At 40.3% G+C, this 23,763-nt stretch overlaps 1 protein-coding gene across 2 annotated transcripts in view; it reads right to left on the minus strand.

The window, feature by feature from the left end:
* Positions 1-16,325: 16,325 nt before the first annotated feature.
* The window catches only part of Morf4l1 (mortality factor 4 like 1), a 24,788-nt gene continuing 17,350 nt past the window's right edge, over positions 16,326-23,763 (minus strand). For both annotated transcript variants that reach the window (XM_055629807.1, XM_055629808.1), the window contains 7 exons: positions 22,107-22,132; positions 21,619-21,707; positions 20,812-20,913; positions 19,587-19,675; positions 18,897-19,069; positions 18,232-18,316; positions 16,326-17,063 (listed from right to left, as the gene is read on the minus strand). In XM_055629807.1, coding sequence (XP_055485782.1) covers positions 16,979-17,063; positions 18,232-18,316; positions 18,897-19,069; positions 19,587-19,675; positions 20,812-20,913; positions 21,619-21,707; positions 22,107-22,132 — 649 coding nt within the window. In that variant the 3' untranslated portion in view covers positions 16,326-16,978. The remainder of the gene's footprint in view (positions 17,064-18,231; positions 18,317-18,896; positions 19,070-19,586; positions 19,676-20,811; positions 20,914-21,618; positions 21,708-22,106; positions 22,133-23,763) is intronic.

Raw genomic sequence — 23,763 nt, forward strand, 5'->3', positions numbered from 1 at the left:
GGCATCACTAGCTGGGAGTATGGTGGGACGGTGGTGCCAGCCCGAAGGAGATCCCTGGAGGAAAAGAAGGTTTAGATATTCTGCAGTTTCCAAACCCTAGGAGGAAGAATGGAGAGAACGGGCCAGGATGTGGCAGAGCCAGGGAAGCCCCAAATCCAGCCGTTTCTATGGGGCAACTGCTGACTCTGGCTTCCTCAGCAGGTCCTTCTTTGCACAGGCTGAATGCTCTGCCTTCTGCAAACCATCCCTCCTCCATGATGATGTCCTGCAGGCCTCTTGGCTCCAGGGTCTTGTCTGCAAACAGCTGTAACTTTTCTCTTTGTTTCAGTGGGAAAAAAAAAAAAATCAATCATGTTATTTGGACTTCCTGAGAGCTAAAACTTGAGAATAATTGGAGAAAAAAATGTTCATGACAAAACTTGGCAAATGCAAATGTAGTTTAATCTATTAGAAAATTCTAGTAACATAAGACACCACAACTGTAAGTCAAGACACAAAACAATCACCTAGGCAAGGCCTGGTGGTAAAGATCCACAATCTCAGTTACTAGGGAGGCTGAGGCAGGGGAATCTCAAATTCAAGGCCTATCTGGGCAATTTAGTAAGACACTATCTCAAAATTTCTACAAGAGACTAGGGGCCTTGTGAGATGGCTCAGTGAGTAAGAACACTTGCTTTGAAAGCAAGTGTTGACTTGAATTGACTTGAATTCAAGTCTTCAGCACCCACATAAAAGCTGAGAGTGGCCATGTGTGCTATAAACCCCGTGTTGGGGGATAGAGAAAGGTGGATCCTGAAACAGCATGCTTCAGACTCGATGAGAGATGACTGTCTAAAAAATAAAATGGAAGAATGGAGCGATGGCTCAGCAGGTTATAACACTGGTCCCTCTTCCAGAGGACCAGAGTTTCATCTCAAGCACTGCCATGGCAGCTCCCAGCTGGCTCTAACTCCAGCTCCAAGGGAATCTGCTGCCCTCTTCTGGTTTCTAGGGGCACTGTATGCATGTGGTACATGTGGTACGTAGGCCTTCAGGCAAAACACCCATACACACAAAAATAATTTTTAAAAAATAATATTACATAAAAATAATAAAAAATATGGAAGATACCTGATGTGCTCTAATGGCCTCAGCACACATATGCACCCAACACACATGTGCATATACATGATACACATACAGACATGTGCACACACAGGAACACTAATACAGGTCTATGTACTTGTCAAGCACTTCCCAAGCACTTGTGTGAGGCCCTGGGTTCAAGCCCCAGTGCCAACAAACACACACATGCATACACTCACATATACACACTCTGAAAGACATAAAATGATTAGATAAAATGTTGTTATAGTTAAAAAATGTGAAATAAAAGTATAATTCCTAAGTATATTAAAGACTCTCAAATCAATGGTCAGTGGTATGAAAGGAGTTCCACTAAAGGCAGATAACAGAAAGGTCCAAGAACACCACAGCTGCTCAACATGAACCAGATGTCTAGCATTCATGAAGCCATGGATTGGATCCCCAGCCCCATGGAAAAGAGAACAAACAAAAATAGAACTAAAGGGGAGCTGGAGAGATGGCTCAGTGGTTAAGAGCTGTCCAGAGGACCTGAGTTCAATTCCCAGCAACCATTTGGTGGCTCACAACCTTCTATACAATTTGCCAATGGTGCCCTCTGCTGGCGGGCAGGTGTATATGCAGACATAACATTGTATACATAATACATCTTTTTAAAAATTAGAACTAAGGAGTTCAAAAAATAACTAGTTTTTAATCAGATAAGTTAAAATTTTAACAAAACCAGAAAAAAAGAACTGTGTAACAACAAAATGGTTATATGAAAAAAAAAAAAAGATTAAATTATGAAAAAGCTGCCAGGGGTGGTGACACATCCCTTTAATCCCAACACTTAAGAGGCAAAGACAGAGCAGTGTGAGTCTGAGGGCAGCCTGGTCTATATAGCAGGTTCCTGGCAAACCAAGGCTGCAGGGTGAGAACCCATCTCAAAAAAACTAACAACAAAATTATGAAACACCTCAAAGAAGTACAGAGCTCACTATATTCAGAAGTGATAAGATTAATATGTTATTTATAGAAATATAAGTTATTATATTTCCAACTAAAATCTCAAAAAAGACACTATTTAGGAAAAGAGTGAAGATTTTTAAAAATCTCCTGGTGTTTAGTCAATTTTAAAATACTTTTTTTAGGCCAGGTGGTGGTGGCACACGCCTTTAATCCCAGCACTGGGGAGGCAGAGGCAGGTGGATAGCTATGAGTCTGAGTTCAGCCTGGCCTACAAATTGAATCCAGGATAGCCAGGGCTACACAGAAAAACCCTGTCTCAAAAAACAAACAAACAAAAAATATTTATTAGGGGCTGGAGAGATGGCTCGGTGGTTAAAAGCACTGGCTGCTCTTCCAGAGCACCCAGGCAGCTCAACTGTAACTCCAAGATCTGACACCACACAGACACACATGCAAGCAAAACACCAATGCAGTACACATAACATTTTTAAAAAGTAAGTTACAAAAATATTTGTTTTGGGAGTGCATGCGTGTGGGGATGAGGTCAGAGGACAGCCTGTGGAAATCCCACACTTCCACAATGGAGGGTCTATGTATCCCACTCAGATCACTAGGCTTGGCTGCAGCAAGTGCCCTTGCCTCTTGACCCATCTCACCAGCCACAAGATAAAAGTAATGAGAAGATATTATTTTTGCATTAAATATATGAAATGTCAATCCTTAAGGTAGTGCACAAATTAAGGATAATTAATCACAAAGAATCTGGTACTGATGCCTTGATTTCTCAATTAGATTTATTTTTTATTTTATTTTTTTATTTTGAGATAGGGTCTCATTGTGGAGTTAGCCCTGGGTAGCCTGAAACTCCCTATGTAGACTAGGCTGGCCTGGAACTAACAGAGTTCTGCCTGTCTCTGCCTCTTAAGTGCTGGAATTAAAGGCGTACACTACCAGACTGACCTATTTTTATACTATTCAATAAAAGGTGTTATAAAAGTCACAATTAAAAGCAATTTCATTTAAGCCCTCACTACGTTTTTTTTTTCAAAAACTTTTGCAACAGTTTTAAATTTACAAAATAATTGCAAAATTAGAGCCCTTATGTACTGACACTCAGTTCTGTCATTAAGATCTTGCTGTGAGATGCTGAGACTTATGGCCAACTGTTGGGCAGAGTGCATGGAATCTTATGTAAGAAGTGGGAAATAGTAAGATCTGGAGAGGACATGAACCCCAAAAGGAGAGCAACAGAACCAGAAAATTTGAACACAGGGGTCTTCCCAGAGACTCATACTCCAACCAAGTAAGTACCAGGCATGGGGATAACCTAGAACCCCTGCACAGATGTAGTCCATGGCAGTTCAGTGTCCAAATGGGTTACATAGTAATGGGAAGAGGGACTGCCTCTGACATAATCTGATTGGCCTGCTCTTTGATCACCTCCTCCTGAGGGGGAAGCAGCCTTATCAGGCCACAGAAGATGACAATGCAGCCACTCCTGATGTGATCTGATAGACTAGGATCAGAAGGAAGGAGAGGAGGACCTCCCTATCAGTGGACTTGGGGAGGGGCATGCATGAAGAAGTGGGTGGGAGGGTGGGGGAAAGAGGGGCTTATGGGGGAATACAAAGTGAATAAAGTGTAATTAATAAAGTAAAATAAAATTTAAAAAAATAAAAAATAAATAAAAGATTTTGCTGTGAAATGCTACCTTTGTCACAGTTAGTATTCCAGTATAAAAGATTATGATTACATTCTAGTTATGTCCTTTCAATTTATTTTTCTTTTCTTTTCGAGACAGGGCCTCATGTTGCCAAAACGGTCTATGTAGCTGAGGGTGATCTTGAACCTCTCACCCTCACACCTCTACCTCTGAAGTACTAGGATTCACCATACACAGCTTATGAGGTGTTGGGGATCAAACCTGGTCCTCCCCAGCATGAGAGGCAAGCACTCTACCAACTGAGCTACCTCCCAGCCCTAAGTCATTCTTTTTTTTTTTTTTTTTTTTTTTAATTTTTTCAAAACAGTGTTTCTCTGCGTAGTGTCCTGGAGCTCACTCTGTAGACCAGGCTGGCCTCGAACTCATAGAGATCCACCTGCCTCTGCCTCCTGAGAGCTGGGATTAAAGATGTGTGCTGTCACCACCTGATTCAAATCATTCACTTTTAAAGAATGATTCTGAATGAAGTTTCAAAGACATTCAATTCAACAACAAATAATACAATAACTATTTTCAAAATCAACCTTATTTTGAGGACTTTGAGGCTCAGTCAGGCTGGAAGTCAGACACACACTTGGGACCTCAAAGTCCCAGATATGGATAATGACCTTGTGTAGAAGGCTTGCAAAGCCAGTTCTCCCCCTGTGTCTGTCTATCAAACACCTGCAGAAAGCACAGAGTGCAGGTCCCTACCAGAGGCAGCACCTGGAGCAGGTTAGGATATTTTTTGGCATCCACTTCTTGCCACGATTGTTATTTAAAGCAAGAACCATACCTTGGATACATTTAGAGAGCAGCAAACAAGGTGACATGTGGGATGGAGGCAAATGCACTTAAACCCCAGGGATCCAGAAGAGTCCAGGCCTGAACAGGTCCTGTCTAATGAGTCTCAGGCACTGTGTCTTGACAGCCCTCCTGAGAGGCCCTGTTGGGACATCTGGGGATGTAAGGGCCATGGGGCACATCTTTACCAACAAGCAGCCCCCACTTAGTGGGAAAGACAATAACCCTAAAAAGAAAGTTGTAAGTTGTAGTCCAACTTTCTCTTGTAAAAAACATCACAAGAGAACTAGATCAATGCCTTTTATCAATAACGATGTGAAAAGCCTCAATAAAAAAACAGCAAGAAGGGCTGTACATTCAAATCAAATGTGACTCGCTCCAGAATAAGAAGTTGGCTCAACATGTGAAAATCAATATAATATACCAGAATAATATAGTCAAGGCCAATAAACTCCACAAGCATCTCAATGAATGTGAAGAAAACATCTGAAATAAATTCAATACTTGAGGGCTGGAGACACAGCTTAAGGGTACAAAGTTTTCCAAGAGAGAGACATAAAGCTCTTGAATTCAATCCCCAATAACACCTAAAAATGGGAGGTTGTTACAGCATGATGGCACAGAGGGTAAAGGCAGGTGTCACCAAACCTGATGACAACCAGAGGACCCATATTTTGGAAGAAGGGACCAAGTCCCTCAAGTTGCTCTCTAATGTCCATATGCACAGGTTAATACAGGTGCATCCACAAGTATACTCACACACGTTCACAAATAATGTTACTCTTTTTTAAAGCTAGCATTTGAGTGAGAATACAGCTTAGTCCTCAGTCAATGAGAGTCCATGTGTAGCATGCAAAAGGATCATTTTACATTGAGCATGCACACACATATAAACAAAAAGAATATTTTCATGATAAAAAAAAAACTTAATGAACTAGGACATAATGGACATCTAAGAAAAACTCATGGTTAATAGGCAAATAGTGAAATACTGAATACGTTCTCCCTTCAACCAGGGACAAGATGGGAATTTGTTCTCAACAGCTCCACTCAATATAGCAAGTTATAGCCTGGGCTATCAGATGAGACAATGGTAGAACAAGTATTCACATCAGAAGAAGCAAAACTATTCTCTCCATATATGGCACCTCATATACAGCAAACCCTAAGGACACATAAACTATTAAGGGCTGAAAAGCAAAACAACAACAACAAAAAAATCAATTGAAGGCTTTTGTGATTTGAAGGAAACCAAGTGAAAAATCCTGCAGGATTCGCAAAACATGAGGTCTAGCATTTAAAATAGGTAAAAAAAAAAAAAAAAATCCTACAGCTCAGCAAGATCACCCCTTTTATTTTTTATTTACATTTCTAAGTGTAACTAAGTTTTTAATTAATTCTTATTTGGAAAGTGGGGAGGGTACATACATGCCCCACAAAGCAGGTACAGAGATCATAGGACCACCTCAGAGTCTGTTCTCTTCCTCTACCTGTGGCTCCTGGGCTCCTTAACCCACTGAGCTATCTCACTGAGCCCTTCACCTTTTAAAATTTTTATTGCATTTATTTTGTATGTGTGCACGTGTATGTATGTAGACTCGTAGGTGGCACAATGCATATATGGAAGTCAGAGGACAACCTGTCAGAGTTGGTTCTCTCCTACTTCTGTGTGGGCCCTGGAGATGGAACTCAGATCATCAGCTTTGGTGGCAAGTACGTTGACCCACTGAGTCACCTTGTTGGTACAGTAAATGCCCTTTTTGAAGTAACGGATGATTTAGCTCAAGGTAGAATGCTTGATTAGCATGGCAAGGCCCTAGGTTTCAGCCTTAGCATTGCCAAAAGAAAAGCAAACCAACAAAAACCACTCCTGCAAACAGTTAACAGCTGTATTCCCAGAGGTGGGAGAATGGACAAAAACCCTTGATACACTTTTGTCTTCTTGTTGCTACAGAACAATGCCTACACTGATGCAGACTGTAGCAGTCAAAATTGTGGCAAAACCTGGCAGTGTGCTACTATATGTGACGAAATCATACAAGTCAAATTTTTCAGTAAAACTGGGGTAGAGTGATGGCCTAGAGGTTAAGACCACAGGGTGACAGCCTACAGACTGGGAAAGGATCTTCACCAACCCTTTATCTGACAGAGGGCAGATATCCAGAATATATAAAGAACTCAAGAAGTTAAAAAACAATAAATCAAGTAATCCAATTAAAAAATGGGGTATGGAGCTAAACAGAGAATTCTCTGTAAAGGAATATAGAATAGCAGAGAAATAAAGAGATGATCAACATCCTTAGTCATCAGAGAGATGCAAATCAAAATGACCCTGAGATTTCACCTTACACCCATCAAAATTGGTAAAATCAAAAAATCAAATGACAACACATGCTGGAGAGGTTGTGGAGAAAGGGGAACCCTCCTCCATTGCTGGTGGGAATATAAACTGGTACAACCACTTTGGAAGTCAATCTGGTGCTTTCTCAGACAATCAGGAATAGTGCTTTCTCAAGATCCAGTTATACCACTCCCAGGCATATATCCAAAAGTTGCTCAAGTACACAACAAGGACATTTGCTCCACCATGTTTGTAGCAGCTTTATTTGTAATAGCCAGAACCTGGAAACAACCCAGATGTCCACCAACGGAGGAATAGATATGGAAATTGTGGTATTTTTACACAATGGAATACTACTCAGCAATCAAAAGTGAGGAAAACATGAAATTTGCAGACAAATGGTGGGATGTAGAAAAGATCATTCTGAGTGAGGTATCCCAGAAGGAGAAAGACACACATGGTATATACTCACTTATATAGACCTATAAGATATGATAAACATAATGAAATCTATACACAAGATAAACAAGAAAGAAGACCCGGGGAAAGATGATCAATCCTCACTTTGAAAGAAAAAATGGAATGGGCATTGGATGTAGGAAAAAACAAGTGACAGGACAGGAGCCTACCACAGAGTCCCTCTGAAAGACTCTACCTAGCATTGTATCAAAGCAGATACTAAGACTCATAACCAAACCTTCAGCAGAGTGCAAGGAATCATATGAAAGGGGAAGTTAGTATGACATGGAGAGGATGGGAGCTCCACAAGGACCTAATATATCTGGGCACAGGGGTCTTATATGAGACTGTTTCTCCAACCAAGGACCATGTATGGACATAACCTAGAACCTCTGCTCAGATGTAGCCCGTGGTAGCTCAGTAACCAAGTGGGTTTCCCTAGTAAGGGGAACAAGGACTATTTCTGACATGAACTCAATGGCAGGCTCTTTGACCTCTCCACCCCCCAAGGGAGAAGCAGCCCTGCTAGGCCACAGAGGATTTTACAGCCAGTCCTGAAGATACCTGATAAAACAGGGTCAGATGAAAGGGGAGGAGGTCCTCTCCTATCAGTGGACTTGGAAAGGGGCAGGGAGGAGATGAGGGTGGGAGGATGGGAATGGGAGGGAGTGAGGGAGTGGGATACAGCTGGGATACAGAATTAATAAAATGCGACTAATAATAAAATTAAAAAATAAAAAAATGGACTAAGAAAAAAAATATGTACACACAAACAACAAAAATAAACTCCTTCCCCTTAAGGGGGTGCAGCCGCAGTACCAGGCCCCAGAGAAAGACAGTGCAGCCAGTCCTGGTGAGACCTGATAGGGTAGGGTCAGATGGAAGGGAGGGAGGACCTCCCCTATCAGTGGACTCTGAGAGGGAAATGGGAGGAGATGAGGGAGGATGGGATTGGGAGGAGATGAGGGAAGGGGCTACAGCTGGGATACAAAATGAATATACTGTAATTACTATAAAAAAGAAAAATAAAAATTTAAATTAAAAATTAAAAAAAAAGACCACAGGCTGCTCTTGAAAAGGACCTGGGCTCAACTCCATCACATGATGGCTCACAAACACCTAGAACTCCAGTTTGAAGGAATCCCACACCCTCTCTGGCTTCCATGGGTACCAGGTGTACACATAGTGCACACACTATACATGCTGGCCAAACACTCATACACAAAATAAAAATTTGATTGTGTGTGTGTGTGTAAGTCACAGGCACCAGAAGCTACTACTGTTGTTTGCTAAATGAACATGTGCCCATCAAATTGCCTTCTAAATGTTTAGGGGTGGAGAGATGGTTTAACCTGTTAAAGAGCACCGGCTGCTCTACTAGAGGACCAACGATCAATCCCCAGCACCACATGGCAGCTCACAGCTGTCTGTAACTCCAGTTCCAGGGAATCCAACACATACACACATAATAGCAAAATGCACATTAAAAAAATGCACCAATGCACATTAAAAAAAATCATTAAAAAATGCTTATGGCCATAAATTAGCACTCACTGCTGTCAGCTTTGGTCAGAGAAACTTTTTGCAGAGGGCAGCAATAATTGCAGGCTCATAAATGGTCAGTGTTAAAATGAACTGTTGACTGCTCTGGGTTGGCTATTATCACCCCTGCAAAGAGTTGTGCAACAGTGCGGAAGAGGAATTAGAAAGGATGTAAGAGCTGGGGTAGTGTCATGTCATTGGGAAATGAAGTGGCCACTGTACCCAGCAACAGCTGTCATTATGTACACAAGACCTGAGTTGCTGCTGTTCCAGTGGCCCCACCCCTTTTTGAGGTTCTACAGCTGTGGTTGTTCTACAATCTTCCTCATGCTGTGGTGACCCTCAACCATAAAATTATCTTTGTTACTACTTTATAATTAATTGTTACTATTATGAACTGCAATGTAAACATCTAATACAGGATATCTGATATGTGACGCCCACCCAGGAGTCGGGGTTCTACAGGCAGTTACTGGATGCTGGGCAAGCCACCGGTAAATTGTCCATGCTCCTGAAAACCCCTCACCCATGTTGCTACATATAAGCAACCGTATCACGTTCATCTGGTCTCACGCACACACACACCAGCTTTAAATAATATTTATAATTACCCAATTATCTTCATGAGGTAATTTATTGCTCTTCAAACCTGACTCCAGGCAAGAACAGGTCATCTGAATGACAACAGACTATCTTCTATACTTTGTTGGGGTTCCACCTGTGGTCAATTGAAGTTGACCTAAAGTTGACCTCAAATTCTGACATTTCGCCTAGTAAGATGCTTGAATCTCATGGCTTCTTTGACCAATTAAAACAAAAACTGGCAGATGAGATGGTGCAGGTTGACATTAAGCCTGACAACCCAAGCTCGATGTCCAGGGTCCGCTCGGTGGAAGGAGAGCAGCACTCCTGCAGGCTCTTCTGACTTGCGCAAGGGCTCATTTTTAAAACACAGCACTATTCGCCCAGTGCTGGCCAAGAGTTGGATGGTGCCTGCAACCCTGGCTAGCCAGGATGGGCATTACTTGAGACACCAATTCAAGATCAGCTTGGGCAACCCTATGAGGAAGGATGACAAAAAGCAGGAGAAATAAAGGAAATGGTGGAGGTGAGGTGGAGCACTTCGCAGCCTGGCCTGTAACTAGCCTGGCAGTCAGTTTCCCCCCTTTTTTGGAACCCTCACGAGTCCTGAGTAAAAAACTCAACTGTCTCCTGAAGCTGGCATACCACTGTTTGAGAAGCCCTGGAGGGTAAGAAATGCTGTGTGGGGCAGAGGACTGGAGCAGTACAAAAGAAACACTTGTAACATGCAGAAGCCCTCCAAGAGCAGGACCTCTGACCAAGACAGCAGCCAACATCACACCTGTCACAGAGGAGCTCTCCAAGCCTGTCCTGATTCACAGCCTGGAAACTTGGAACAAAAGAAAAGGTTTCCTTGTTGAAGCAAGGCCTTGCTACACAGAACCAGGCTCGGCTTAACTATGCACTGAGCCTCCTGCCTTAGTGTTGGGGTAACAGACAGGCACCATGTCACCCAGCTTAAAATGTTGCTTTAAAGATAGCCAGGCTACGGAGGTGAAAACCTCTAATCATAACAGAGGAAGGAGGACCTCTTGAGTTTGAAGGCGGTCTGGCCTACAGAGTGAGTTGCAGGACAGCCAGGGTTACAGAAAAAAAACCTTGACTCAAAAAAAAAAAAAAAAAAAAAAAAAAAACCTACAGTTAAAAGCTTATGAAACAAAAGATGACAAAAAAAAATCAAAATAAACTAGGCATGTGCACACACACACACACATAATCTCCACACTTGGGAAGTTGAGGCAGAGTTCAAGATAAGCCTAGGTTATATAACTAATTCTAGGCCAGCTTTGGGTAATGGAGTGGTAGAGCTGGGGGTGGGGGGAGGAAGGAAAGGAGAAACAGAGAGACAGAGGCAAAGAGAGACAGACGCTGATTTTTTTAAAAATAAAATCAAATGGTCTTTTAGGCAGGTTTCCCCTCAGCAAAACTATGGCAGAGATTACTGCTCTAAAAGTGGACAACTCCACTTTTAAATCCCAAGAAGCGATTCATGTGAACTATAAGGAGTCCACAGAATGAGAGCAGCTTTCCTTCCACCAGAGCTACCACCCCTCAGAAGGTAAGAATCTGAGTCAACAGCAATGTAGACAGCAAGCTGGAAGACCACCTTTCTTCCAGTGCTTCAAGGTTCCCTGCTAATGATCCCAACTGGCAGAAGAAATCACAAAGCTGTGGAGCATGTGTGTATATGCATGTATGTGTGTATATACCACAGTGACAGTGTGAAGGTCAGCGACAAATACTTCCGGGAGTCAGTTCTCTCCATACACCAAATGGGTCCAGAGATTGAAGCCAGGTTGTTACACTTGGCAACAAACATCTTTCCTTATCTGCTCAGCCATCTTATTTTGCATGCTCACAAAGCACAGGATCAAAGCCTAGACTCAGTATCTACATAGCAAAGCCAGTCATTCTTCCTGAGGAGGTTCATCTCCCAACACTCTTCCACACTATTTTATCAACAGACAACAGTTAACACTTCACACGGAAGCTTAACACAATACATCTATCCTTCATATTGATGAAGGCTTGCCAGCTCTCACTAGGAATCCTAGAACTCCAGAGGTTGAGGCAGGAAGATGTAGCCCGAGCTATGGGGGCACTTAAAAAGAAAACACAAGCAGTTGGAATAGTTCAGATTTCTAAAATTGGTCTCAAGGGCAACGCTGGCATTTCTTCTGCTGATTCCATATCTCAACTCACTTATGATCAGTGGCACCTCAAATATTGTGGTGTTCATTTTGACTTTCATTCAGAGTAACCTCAAAAACCATTCCTAGTGCTGAGGATATAGCTCAGTGATATAAGCACTTACCAACCTTGCCCTACATTGAATCCTCAGTGTAAGGAAAAAACATGATGGGCTTGGTGTAATGGCGGAACACTAGAGCAGGACAATCAGTTCAAGACCACTCCCTTCAACGGTTGGAGGCCAGCTTGGGTTACATACAGAAAACAACAAAGTCATTCCTTGGGTTGGAGAGATTTAAGAGCACTTCCCAGGACCCACAGGGCAGCCCACAAATGTCTGTAGCTTTAGTTCCAGGAGATCCAATGTCCTCTTCTGGTCTTTGTGGGTAGCAGGGCCAGACATTCAAGCCCATACATGCAACCAAAAGGACCATACACATAAAAAATCAATCATTCTTGAAAAGGTATGACCAGTCACCGGTGTTGTGTTTTAGTTTTTAACCTCAAACCATCTGCCTAACAAGGAACCCCTGGCAAACCCAGAACCATTCAGGTTAAGCCTGTAAGTCTTGAAAAATGAACATTCCCAGATAGTTGCTGTTGGGGAACTTGCTAAACCCCTTGTACTAGGGTTAACAGGTACATGCCATCAAATCACATGAGTTTCTATTTTACTGTCAATTGCTTTTTTGGGTTTTGTTTAAACTGTGATTTCTCAGCTTTGAATACAGAAAGTATATTCTTAAATGTCTTACACTAATTTAAGAATAGACTGAAGTCGGATTTGTACTTTTCCTGTAAGATTCAAGCAGCATGAGGCAACCATGGATTGCCCCATTTATACCATTACTGCAAAATATGATTAATAAACATAGCTACAACTTGAAGGACTTCTGCTTTGTTTTTTTGTTTTTGTTTTTTAATGACAGTTTATGCAGCTGGCTGGCCTGGAACTTGTATATACTACGTATTCACGGATCTCAGGATTAAAGCCAGACACAGCACACAAAGCTTTGAATCAGCCCCACTAGGATGCATTAAATGAGTGTTCCACACTGATTTTATCAATACTGATGAAGTAGTGATATGACTCTATTATACTGGTCTTAAGTCCATTTTGTTCCTTTCTCACTTTTTAAAAAAGATTTATACATAAGTACGCTATTTGCATGTATGGCTGTGTGAAAGTGGAGGGAATCAGATCCCTTTATAGATGGTTTTAAGACACCACATGGTTGATAGGAATTGCACTCAGGACCTCTCAGCCAGTGCTCGTCTGATGAGCCATCTCTCCAGCCTTTTCACTTTCAACTATTCTTCAAGTATCTTTTCTTCTAACTCATATCAATAAGACAAATGTTTATTGATCTGAGAGGCTGACATCTCCAAATCCTAGGCTCAGTATGAAGATAAAAGACAAGACAACACAGTTCAGGATCTGAGAATCAGATTTTGTAGTCTCATGGGGGTGGGGGCACTGACCAAGGGGTGTAGCTGGCCCAGAAACTACTTTTTGAGTAAACTGTGTTTCCAAACTACAAGGTTAAGTCAAGCTGCCATTTTTTTTTTTTTTTTTTTTGTGACCTCTGGACTCCACATTGTGCGCTGGCTGCTTTCAGGAATTCCATGGACCTTCTTTTTATAGCCCGTTTTGTGGAAGGTAGTTTTCTTTATTCCAACCCTTTTCTTTAACACTAGAGGGTGCCATTTACTTTGTGATATCCCATTATCTAGATTGAAGACGGATGAATTTTCATTCAGATTTGTTATCTTTTTCTGTTCATGTGTGTATGCCCAAAGTTTTACTTCCTATTACAGTTCTTGTTATTCAACAGTGTGAGCTCTTTCATTTTACAGACTATTATCCTGGCAGAAGGTTAAGTGTCTAGACTTAAATGTAGATAAATGCTTATTATATGTGTAACCCCTGGAAAGAACACTTTCAGATACATACACTTTCAATGTGCTTTGTTCATTCAACAACATATGTAAGCAAATTCAAGAAGGGGGGCAAAAACCCAAACTAACCAAAACCCTAAAACAACAGATGAGGAAGACAGAAGATACTGTATAGAACTTTAGAATTTGTATGCTAATACCGGGGGCTGTAGAGATGGCTTGGCAGTTAATTTCACTGGCTGCTCTAAGACCTGCGTGCATTTCCCAGCACCAGACAGGTAGCAGTTTAAGATGCTATAGTACGCTAAACAATGAGAGTGAACAGGAGCCAAGAATGCTAATTCAGAGAAAATAATTTCAAAACCTAAAATATATCAGCAATCCTTAGTAGGACAAACTACAAATTAAAAGTATGTTATATGCGAGTAAGGTATCATGGTGTCCACGCTGTCCACAACAAGTCAAGTAAGTTAAATAACTATTTAAAAAAAATTTTTTTTTTTCGAGGCAGTATTTGTGCGGTCTTGGCTGTCCTGGACTCTCTTTGTAGACCAGGCTGGCCTGGAACTCAGTGATCCACCTCCCTATACCTACAATTGCTGTGATTAAAGATGTGTGTCACCACGCCCTACTATAACCCACTTTTTTTTCCTCAATTTTACGTACACATTATTCTGCCTGCATGTTTGTCTGCAGGCCAGGAGAGGGCACCAGATCTCATCATAGAGGATTGTGAGCCACCATGTGGTTGCTGGGAAGTGAACTCAGGACCTCTAGAAGAGCAGCCAGTGCTCTTAACCTCTGAACCATCTCTCCAAGGCCCCATTGCCCACTTTCCTAAGTTTCTTTTTTTTCCCTCCAAATAGCATTACTAACACCTACAACTTGATTTCCCCACAAACATATTTCTTTTCTTCGTTGTGGCAAATACCTGATGTTTATTGCAGCTGGAAATTTCAAGGCATCCAGTTCAAAGAGTCAGGTGAATCGGACTGTTCAGTCCATGGTGCAAGAACTTGTGATACAACCTGTTTACATATTGGTAGGTAAAGAAGCAGGATGTGTGGCATGAGGGAACTAGAAGGTAGTCCACCAAGAAGGGCCTACTTCTTCCAGACAGGTCCCCTAAGCAATACTACCAGCTAGAGACAAATGTTTAAACAAATGAGTTTATGGAGTTCATATCAGCCTCAAGACACATTTAGAGAGCTTTTTCATCTTGGAACAGGGTATCCACTACAAGTTGCCCTCGAGTGAGCCTCCTACCCCAGGCTCCCCAGAAGCTGACACTAGACTCCAGGTCAACGTGCCATTTTGTAGTTGATTAGTTTCTTGGGGATTTTTGTTGCATTTTATGAATCTAGGAGTTGATTCTTGCTTCTACTTTGCTAAACCAAGGCTTTTTGTTTCTGCTGATAGATGGCCTAACAAGCTCCCAAGCCATTCCAATCTTCCAGTCCCCATCTCCACCTTCTCTCTATACAAGAGTGCTGGGATTTCACATTTATGCTCTGGAGTTCAAACAAGGGTCACTGGGTTTTCAGGGCTAGCACTCTTACCCTCCAAGTCAACTTCCCAGTTCTATCTTAATAATAAACATAACTTATAAGCAAGGATTAAGAGAGTAAAGAGCTGGGCAATGGGGACACATGCCTTTAATCCCAGCACTCAGAAGGAGCTACCCTGGTGTGCAGAGTTCCAGGAATGACATCCAGGGCCACACAAAGAAACCCTGTCTCAGCAAACAAAGACGGTCTTACTTTACTGCTTTGTGTTACATTTGAGCTCCTTCCTCCTCCTACCAAACACTATTACTTTTAACACAGTAAAATATATAAATGTCCTAAAACAAAAAGGTTTGAGTATAGTTGTTCATCTAGAAAATTTAGTCAAAGTTAAGTATTAAATGACTCTTAAAAACCATCTTGACGGTGTAAAAATACAGCACACTACTAGAGCCAAGGATCAGGAGGCAAAGGATCAGGAGGCCTGTGTCCAATCCCCAGAACCCATGCACAAAGAAGGTAAAAGGGCAAACCCTCTTGCAAAGTTGTCCTCCAACCCCCACATCTGCAGTACGGCAAGGGCCCCATACATACACACTCTACTGTGACTGGAAACAATAATCTACAAGCACTGAAGTACAGGAATAACAACAAAAGCACAACCCACTGCCCTTCTTATATGTACCAAATAAGCAGGTTTATTGCCCATTATGTGCTGGGAATTGAACCCAAGGCTCATTAGGTTATTAATAGTGAACTAACTCCTACCCCACAAGCAAATCTTTAAACATAATCAAATACTTCAGTTCAAGGAACCATGAATACAGCTCCATCACTATTCTCATTCTCAGTCCCTCTTATTCCTGTTCTCTGCTGGATCTTGCTTTCTGAACCCTTTCTAATGTCCTCTACCTATGTTCAAATCACTCTGGTATCACTACAAAAAATAACAATACTTCCCTTTACAAGTACCCTAATGTGAAACTGCTGATTTTTTTTGCTGATTTTTAGATCAATTTTCACAGAAATGTAATATAAACAATGATCAACAGAAAGCTATTTTTACACAGGTAAAATGTCCTCAATGCTCGAAATTACCCAGAATCTAAATAAAGAAAACTATTTCAATAAACAATAGTTTACTCCACATCCAAGTAAGCTTTCATTCCATAAAGATCAACCAGATAATTAAAGTATCCTGAGCAATTAGTGTGTAATCACAATATATAATGTGCCAAGGTTTTGATTAATACAGCACACCATCTCCTGAAATTTAAAGAAAAAATTTATTGAAGATCTGAAAAACAACTACAAGATTGACTTTTCCATAAAACTGTAGCTACACGATGCATTGCGTCTATGTTAAAACGTGCATTAGACACAAATACAAAAACCATGAAAACAAGCCACCATTCTTTTAACAATTGAGCAAAGATAAAATGCCTAAGGAACAACATGGATGACTTGCAAAGAATGGGCTCTTTAAGCACCATTTTAAAAAAAAAAAAAAAAAAAAGAGCACAGATGAATGAGTGTTCAGTTATATACACTGAAGTGAACCTTTGGCACTAGGAATCAGAGCATTTTGTCATAGAGCATTAACACATATTATAAAAGTGCGCAGTGTCAAAGGAACAGAACCACCAGCATTCAAAAGCAGCTTTGTCAACTAGGCAATAAAACACTCTACAGCATGTCTCTGTTGTCCATCACTGAATACACTGGTAGAAACTTTGAAATGAAAAAAGAAAGAAAAAAGGAGCAGTTACTCCTTTTATTTTTCTCTGTTTAAAATCAAAGAGAAAACAAACATCAACTGTTATACACTAATGGTCTTCAAAGTACATCATTTGTACAAGAGAAGGACTAAGAACCAAACTGTTTACAGAGATCCAAGCATGAGTGGAGAGAGCACACCCTTCACACGGCTTTTCGGTGGTACTCAGGAGGAGCCACTTCATAATCACTGGCACTGAACAAAGTTGCGGAATTCTTTGCCAGGTACCTAAAAAGAAAATTGTTAATTCATTGTAAAAATGTTAAAAGTCTTATACTAAGTATAGATCACTACCTCCCAGAAAAAAAAAAAATCTCATTATTACAATCTAAACCAGCAAGATATGTACAGACACAACTGCAGTTGTCAAGTTACTCTTTTAAACAAGGAACATTGTCTTCAACCTGAAGGAATTTGCAAACAGCTATCCTACTATATAGTAGCAGTACCCTAAAACAATATTCATTTTCTTTAGCTTTTCAAGACTGTTCAATTTAGTACAAGGTAGTCTACAAACATATTTCAAGTTCAAACTTGAAATAAAGGGATACAAAATATGAAACAGTAGTGCATTTCTGTGTTATCAAAGAAACTAAAGAGTCTGGAGAAAGTATTTACCACTGTTAGAAAAGAGGCTATAAATAATCAAAAACTAAAATCCTTCTTTTCAATAACAAGTGCAAGAAGTAATCCACAGCATCTGTGATCCATATTCTAGAACTCCCAGTCTTTTTCAAATTGTTTCTCTCCAAAGAATCAGATCAGTGCCTGTTCTTCAACTGTCTTAACTAGTATCTTGTTAGAATATTTAGTACACCCTATCATTTTCAAAAGCTGCTTGCTTTTAAGTTCTTCCATAAAATGAAAATGCCAGCATGACATAGAAGCTAGAACTGCCTTTCTTCAATCTATTAAACTCAACTAACAAAAGATGTTTACTGTTATCTTGTTTTTATTATTATATCACTGGGCATGTTTTTGAGACTGGCCTCAGTTTATAGTTTAGTCTGAACTCCAACTTAAAAAAAAAATCGTGCCTCAATTTTGATAGGCATGAGCCACCAGCCCAACTCAGACATTACTTCTATTTCTTGAAGTCTCTACTGCACCTTTTTTAATTTACCTCCTTATCAGTTTATAGCTTATCTTTTTACTCTCCAACACTGTAAATCTACAAATATCAACCTACAATGTTTTCACTGACTTAATAGCTTGGAGATCTAGTCACTGCATCAATTTCCATTACAGCACTTACAGGTACTCTTTATCATCTGTGAGATTCCCATTTATGCGATTTAAATTGTTCTATTGACTTATGACATCTGTACAGATACTTATTTTAGTAATTATTTTGTTAAGTACCACCCCAATTGTTCGTGATCTCAATTAAACTTACTTGAGAAAATCATGTAGATAGTTCAGTAATAAAGCAAGGCTTTTCTCATCTAGAGGTGTGTAGGCCAACATCGCTCCAATTCGCACTATGAGACAAAGAATTATGTTAGTTCTATCCAAGGCAGCACTATAACCATGCATGTTAACTATGTACAAAGTAACTCAACCGTCACTGATTCCATAAAACTAAATGATTTTATGTGTATATGTAGGTGCATGTGTGTGTGTCTGGTAGACACACCTTGAATATGTCAAAGACAACCTTGAATATGTCTTTCCTCAAGTGCCATCGACCTTTAAAAAAAAAAAGTGTCCCTTTCTCACTGGACTGGTGTTCACAAATTACGTCAGGGTACCCTCTGAGAACCCAAGATGCCCACCTCTGCTGCCCCAGCACTGGATCACAAGTGTGCACTACTATAACCACCTATTTTTATGTGGTTTGGGGAGCTCTTCACTTCAATTTTACAGGTTGAGTTCTCTCCCTAGTCTTAATGATTTTTTCAAACTTAAGATTTTACTATAAGTCTTTTAAAAGTCTAAATAAAAATCCAAACTGAAACAGTCGTGTTTTAGAAAGTTATGTTACCTCTCGGTTACTTAGCAAAGACCAAAAAACCAATTATTAAAGGCTCAAAAGAAAACATATCTTAAAAGTCTTATTACCAAATAATCTCAGTAAATGTGGCGCTCCATACACCTGGGACATGGGTGCATCAGGGTGATCAGCGAGAATTTCAGCATACTGTGGTCTCTCAAATTTGTAGAGTAGCTGAGTGCCCAACATTACATTGAAGTACTCCTTTATCCCTGCCACAACCTCATTAACAGCATACTCCCTGATAAAAGAGTAAGAACATTACTTTCAAATTATTTCCCTTCTGGAGAGGACGTAAAGGTAAGAACTATGGCAAACATAAGAAGGTAAGCATTTATGCTTTCAAAAAAAAAATCTGGGGGGGGGGGGGGGTGGTCGAGACACAGTTTCCTTGTGTGTCCTTGGCTATCCTGGAACTCACTCTGTAGACCAGGCTTGCCTCAAACACAGAGATCCTCCTGCCCCAGCCTCCCAAGTGATGGGATTAAGGGTGTATGCCACTGTCACCACCAGGCTTCCAAACAGTAAAACTTTTTTAAGTTTTTCAAGACAGGGTTTCTCTGTTTAATAGCCCTGGTTGTCTTGGAACTCACAGAGATCCACATGCTTCTGCCTCCAGAGTGCTGGGAGAAAGCGCATACCACCACACCTGGCTAATAGTGAAACTTTTAATGACTGTGTACTTACAGCATAGTTTCAGTTGTACCCTAAAAAAGTACTTAAGTACTTTGTGTATATTCAAAAGGGTGCATACTTACTTATTATCTGTATTTCCTCGAGATTTCTTATAATTTGCATAATCCTCCAAAATGGAATCCACATTCTTCTTGGCCGGAAGATAAAATAGCTAAGGAAAAAATTTGAACACAAATGCTTATCAAGAAAAATTACATTTCTTCCAACAAAAGTAAATGAATCACAGAAAGCCTGATAAACGTGTTCAAGATCACAAATATTATTATGCAGGGAGATGCAACTGCATAATCTAATCAAGTAACTTCAACCAAATTCCAACTGTGCCTATGATGCTCAAACTAGTGAATCATTAGCAACCAGTATTATTCTCATCCCCATTATTCCCACTGGACCTCAATCTGTCAATTCAAATAGTCTGTCCATATTTCCTTAATCTGGACTTAAGACAACCCAACTCTTAGAGATGTTCAAGTTTTTCTGGATTCCTATATTCCTACATTGTGAAATCAGTTTCTTCAGATTTTCAACATGTCCCTTCAGGAGGGAAGATAGCGCCTAAGACTAAGTAAACAAACAAGACTCAGAAAGCTGACACTTGAAAGATCCACAGAGTCCTTCCCAAAAGCTAAAATGGAGCTCCAGGGACACAACTTTCACATGCAGCTTTTCTGAGGCATGGTTATTTCGGGGTGGACTTTTCAGTGGTATTATCTACTTTTGAATTGCTCATATTTTTCAAGGAACCCATCATCCATACTCTGTAAATCGCAAAATTTACTTAGTGGCCAAACTGTTCTGCTGTTGACATCCACTGTCTTAGAGCAAGGTAGCCTGCCTGTACCTCTCCTTGGGGGGGGGGGGGGTATTTTTTACATCATTCTGCAAATGAGTAAACCTAGGACCTTAAGTATATTCAGGATCAACTGAAGGCAATGTTATATGCTTTCTACTATATTCCACTATCAGGACGGGTTGATGCATTTTTAATGTTAAGTAACATTAAGATGGAAAACATGTTTCTCTACCTATTATTTTTTTTTAAAGAGTTATGCTCCAGCAACTTCCAACTTTCTTAATCATAAACAAATAAAATCTTAAGGGATTAGATAGGGGACTCAGTTTCAATTCCCAACACCCCACATGGTGGCTAACAACCATCTAACAACTCCAGTTCCAGGAAACCCAATGCCCTCCACAGGTACTGCACAAGCCATGCTATGCAGACATACACATGCAGGGGGAAAATGATTCAAAAAGTAAGTACAAACCTGCGTCATTCTAAATTACCTGCTTTTGTCTGGTGATCAAGTCCCAGTCATCCACAAGCCATGGTTTCAGCTCTTCAGGAATCTTTACTTTAACTTCAACTCTGTTCATGAATGTTTCTTCCTAAATAGAAAACGTGAAGGTATTGCAAATTTTTCTTGCTGAACAGTAACTTCTCTTTTGACCTTTAAGACACCAGGTATACACTAATTCCTTGAAGGAGCCACTTATAAAGAAGGAACTGTCATGAAAAAAACAAAACAAACAAAACAAACAAACAAACACACCTAAAATCATACAGCCAGAACAAAGTTCATGGTCTTGAATCATAGTGGCCCTTAATGCATTGTCTCCTCTTCTAGAAATGGAATATTCTGAATTGATACAATTTAACAGCATCATCACATTTACTGTTGATACCCAAATAGTTATCCCAAACATGGCTTTCTTTGAGACATGTAGCTCTGGCTGTCCTAGAACTCAGCAGACCAGACTAGCCTCGAACTCAAAGATCTGCCTGCCTATCTCAGCCTCCTACGAGCTGGATTAAAGGCATGCAACATCATGCACAGCCAACATGGCTCTTTAAAGACACTTTAAGTCACTACTAGACCGCAACTTTGTCAGAACTAGATCTGAACTTGCACTTGTCAGAGTAACCCTGGCATTTCGAAGCTTGAGGCATGAGGCTCTAAAGTTCACAGCTAACCAAAACAACATAGCAAGATGCTGCCTCAAACACAAACAGTGGGAGGGACGGAATGGGGAAGTAAAGGAGAAGAATCATCAGGGGTTTTAGGACAGCCGGGGGGTGGGGGCACAACTCACATTTTCAACTGTAGGATCTACCCGGGCTCTTTTCTTCCTAGGAGGCTGAGGTGTCTCACTGGTACTGCCACCATCTCCATTTCCAGGTGCTACAAAAAAGTGTATGGGAGGTAGGGCAGAACTGGTTAACATATAAATCATGGTTCTCATTTTCCCATTACAGATGTTTCATAAAGCCAACTTAATAATATTTCTAAAATCAAAAACTTACTTAATAATTCATTTAGGAAAGATCTAATAACAAGTATTTAAAATGCTATCTTCCTAATCAAATCATTAAGACTAAAGCAGATAGGTGAAAACAACTACATCTTATAGGAGGTCAAAAGATCAAAACCATTCTGTCCTTATCTACAGACAACACTGCTGTGAAACCTCTACCTGGGGGTCAATAAACCACATACTATTAAATGTCAGTTTAACATAGTGAATTCACAATCTAAATGCTATAAAGAATACATCAACTTTTAAAAAGTTTATACTCTTACTTTTCTGCTTGTTCTTTTTTGTTTTCCTGAAAAGAGAAGAAAACAAAAGTTACTCCTAGAAAAATGTTCCAACTCCAATGAATGGTAAATTCAGAGAGAAATGACCCACCCAAAATTATCAGTGACTGTATTTTTAAGTTTGTTTCCCAAAACATTAATCTTAATAATAATAATAGTTACTATTGTTGATGTTATTACTATTATTACTGAGACAAGGCCTCACTATGTAGCTCTGGCTATCATGGAACTCACTATGTAGACCAGGACGGCCTCAATCTCAAGATCCACCTGCTTCTGTGGGATCCTGCATACTTGTGACCACACACAGCCAGTTGTATACATCAATTTAAAAATTATAAAAAATAAATTAACAGACAGGGAGGGTGGCATGTGCCTGTAATTCCAGCACTCGGCGAGGTAAGAGTCGCAGATAGATCTCTGAGTTTGAGAGCTGGTTTAGGCCAGCCAAGGCTACACAGAGAAACCCTGTCTCAAAAAAAAAAAAAAAAAAAAAACAAAAAAAACCTAAACAAACAATAATAATAACAACAACAAAAGGGTGGGTGTGGAGGTACACATCTTTAATCCCGACACTGGGGAAGCAAAAGCAGGCAGATCTCTTTTGAGTGCAAAGCTCATCTTTAAAAAAACAATGTGGCCAAACTTAAATTTTCCTTTACTTCATAAGGTTGAAGTTTATAGTAGAAAAGAGTTGACAACAGTATTTCCAAGTTCAATTAAACCAAGAACTTCACCTGCACATACGTGCTAATGATTCACGGGAACAAAAAAGGCCAGTTCTTAAGAGTACTGTAGGATTCATACATACTGCGAGTGTTCTGCTTCTAAAACTTAATAGACTCAAAATATAAACTGTTAGGAATTATGTTTTGGGGACTAGAGAGATAATCAGTCATTAAGAACATTGGCTGCTCTTCCAGAGGACCTGTGTTTTGTACCCAGCACCTAGAACACAGCTAACATGTCTGTTAACTCCAACTCCAGGGAATCCCTTCTGACCTTTATATGCATAGACATACCATGCAGAAAAAACACCCAAACACATACAAATAAATCAGTCCTTAAAAGAAGAAAAACAGCCCAGAAGAAAAGGAAGTAGGATAGTAAACTCAAAATAAAAATGCATGGTAATGCTATTTTGTAAGCTAGTTAAAAATGTAAGCTTAACAAGAATGAATGAATGAATGAATGATGGATTTAACCTGGGGGGGGGGGCACACAACTTTACCCCCAGCACTCGGAAAGCAGAGGCAGGAGGTTCTCTTTGAGGCCAGCCTGGTCTACATGAGTTCCAAGACAACCAAGGCTATATATTGAGACCCTGTCTCAGAACAAAACAAAAAATATCTGAAAGATAGTGTTCTACCCAGCATAAGAAGATAATGTTTGCAGAAATGTTTCAGTGGTACAATAGTGATGACTGTTACAGAAGTAATCAACTATTGTGAAAAGAGATTTTGAAGCCTACTCAACAGGACGGAATTCATGCCTCATTATTGTAAACCTGGTCAAAAGCCCACATGTGGCCTATGGGTTCTACAGGGAAATTTATTATTGTTTTTGTAAATGGTTATTGGCAAACTACTTTATGTGTGTGTGTGTGTGTGTGTGTGTGTGTGTGTGTGTGTGTGTGTGT

Source organism: Psammomys obesus, unplaced genomic scaffold (genome assembly GCF_907164565.1).
Source record: "Psammomys obesus unplaced genomic scaffold, mPsaObe1.curated_primary_1811, whole genome shotgun sequence".
Taxonomy (NCBI): domain Eukaryota; kingdom Metazoa; phylum Chordata; class Mammalia; order Rodentia; family Muridae; genus Psammomys; species Psammomys obesus.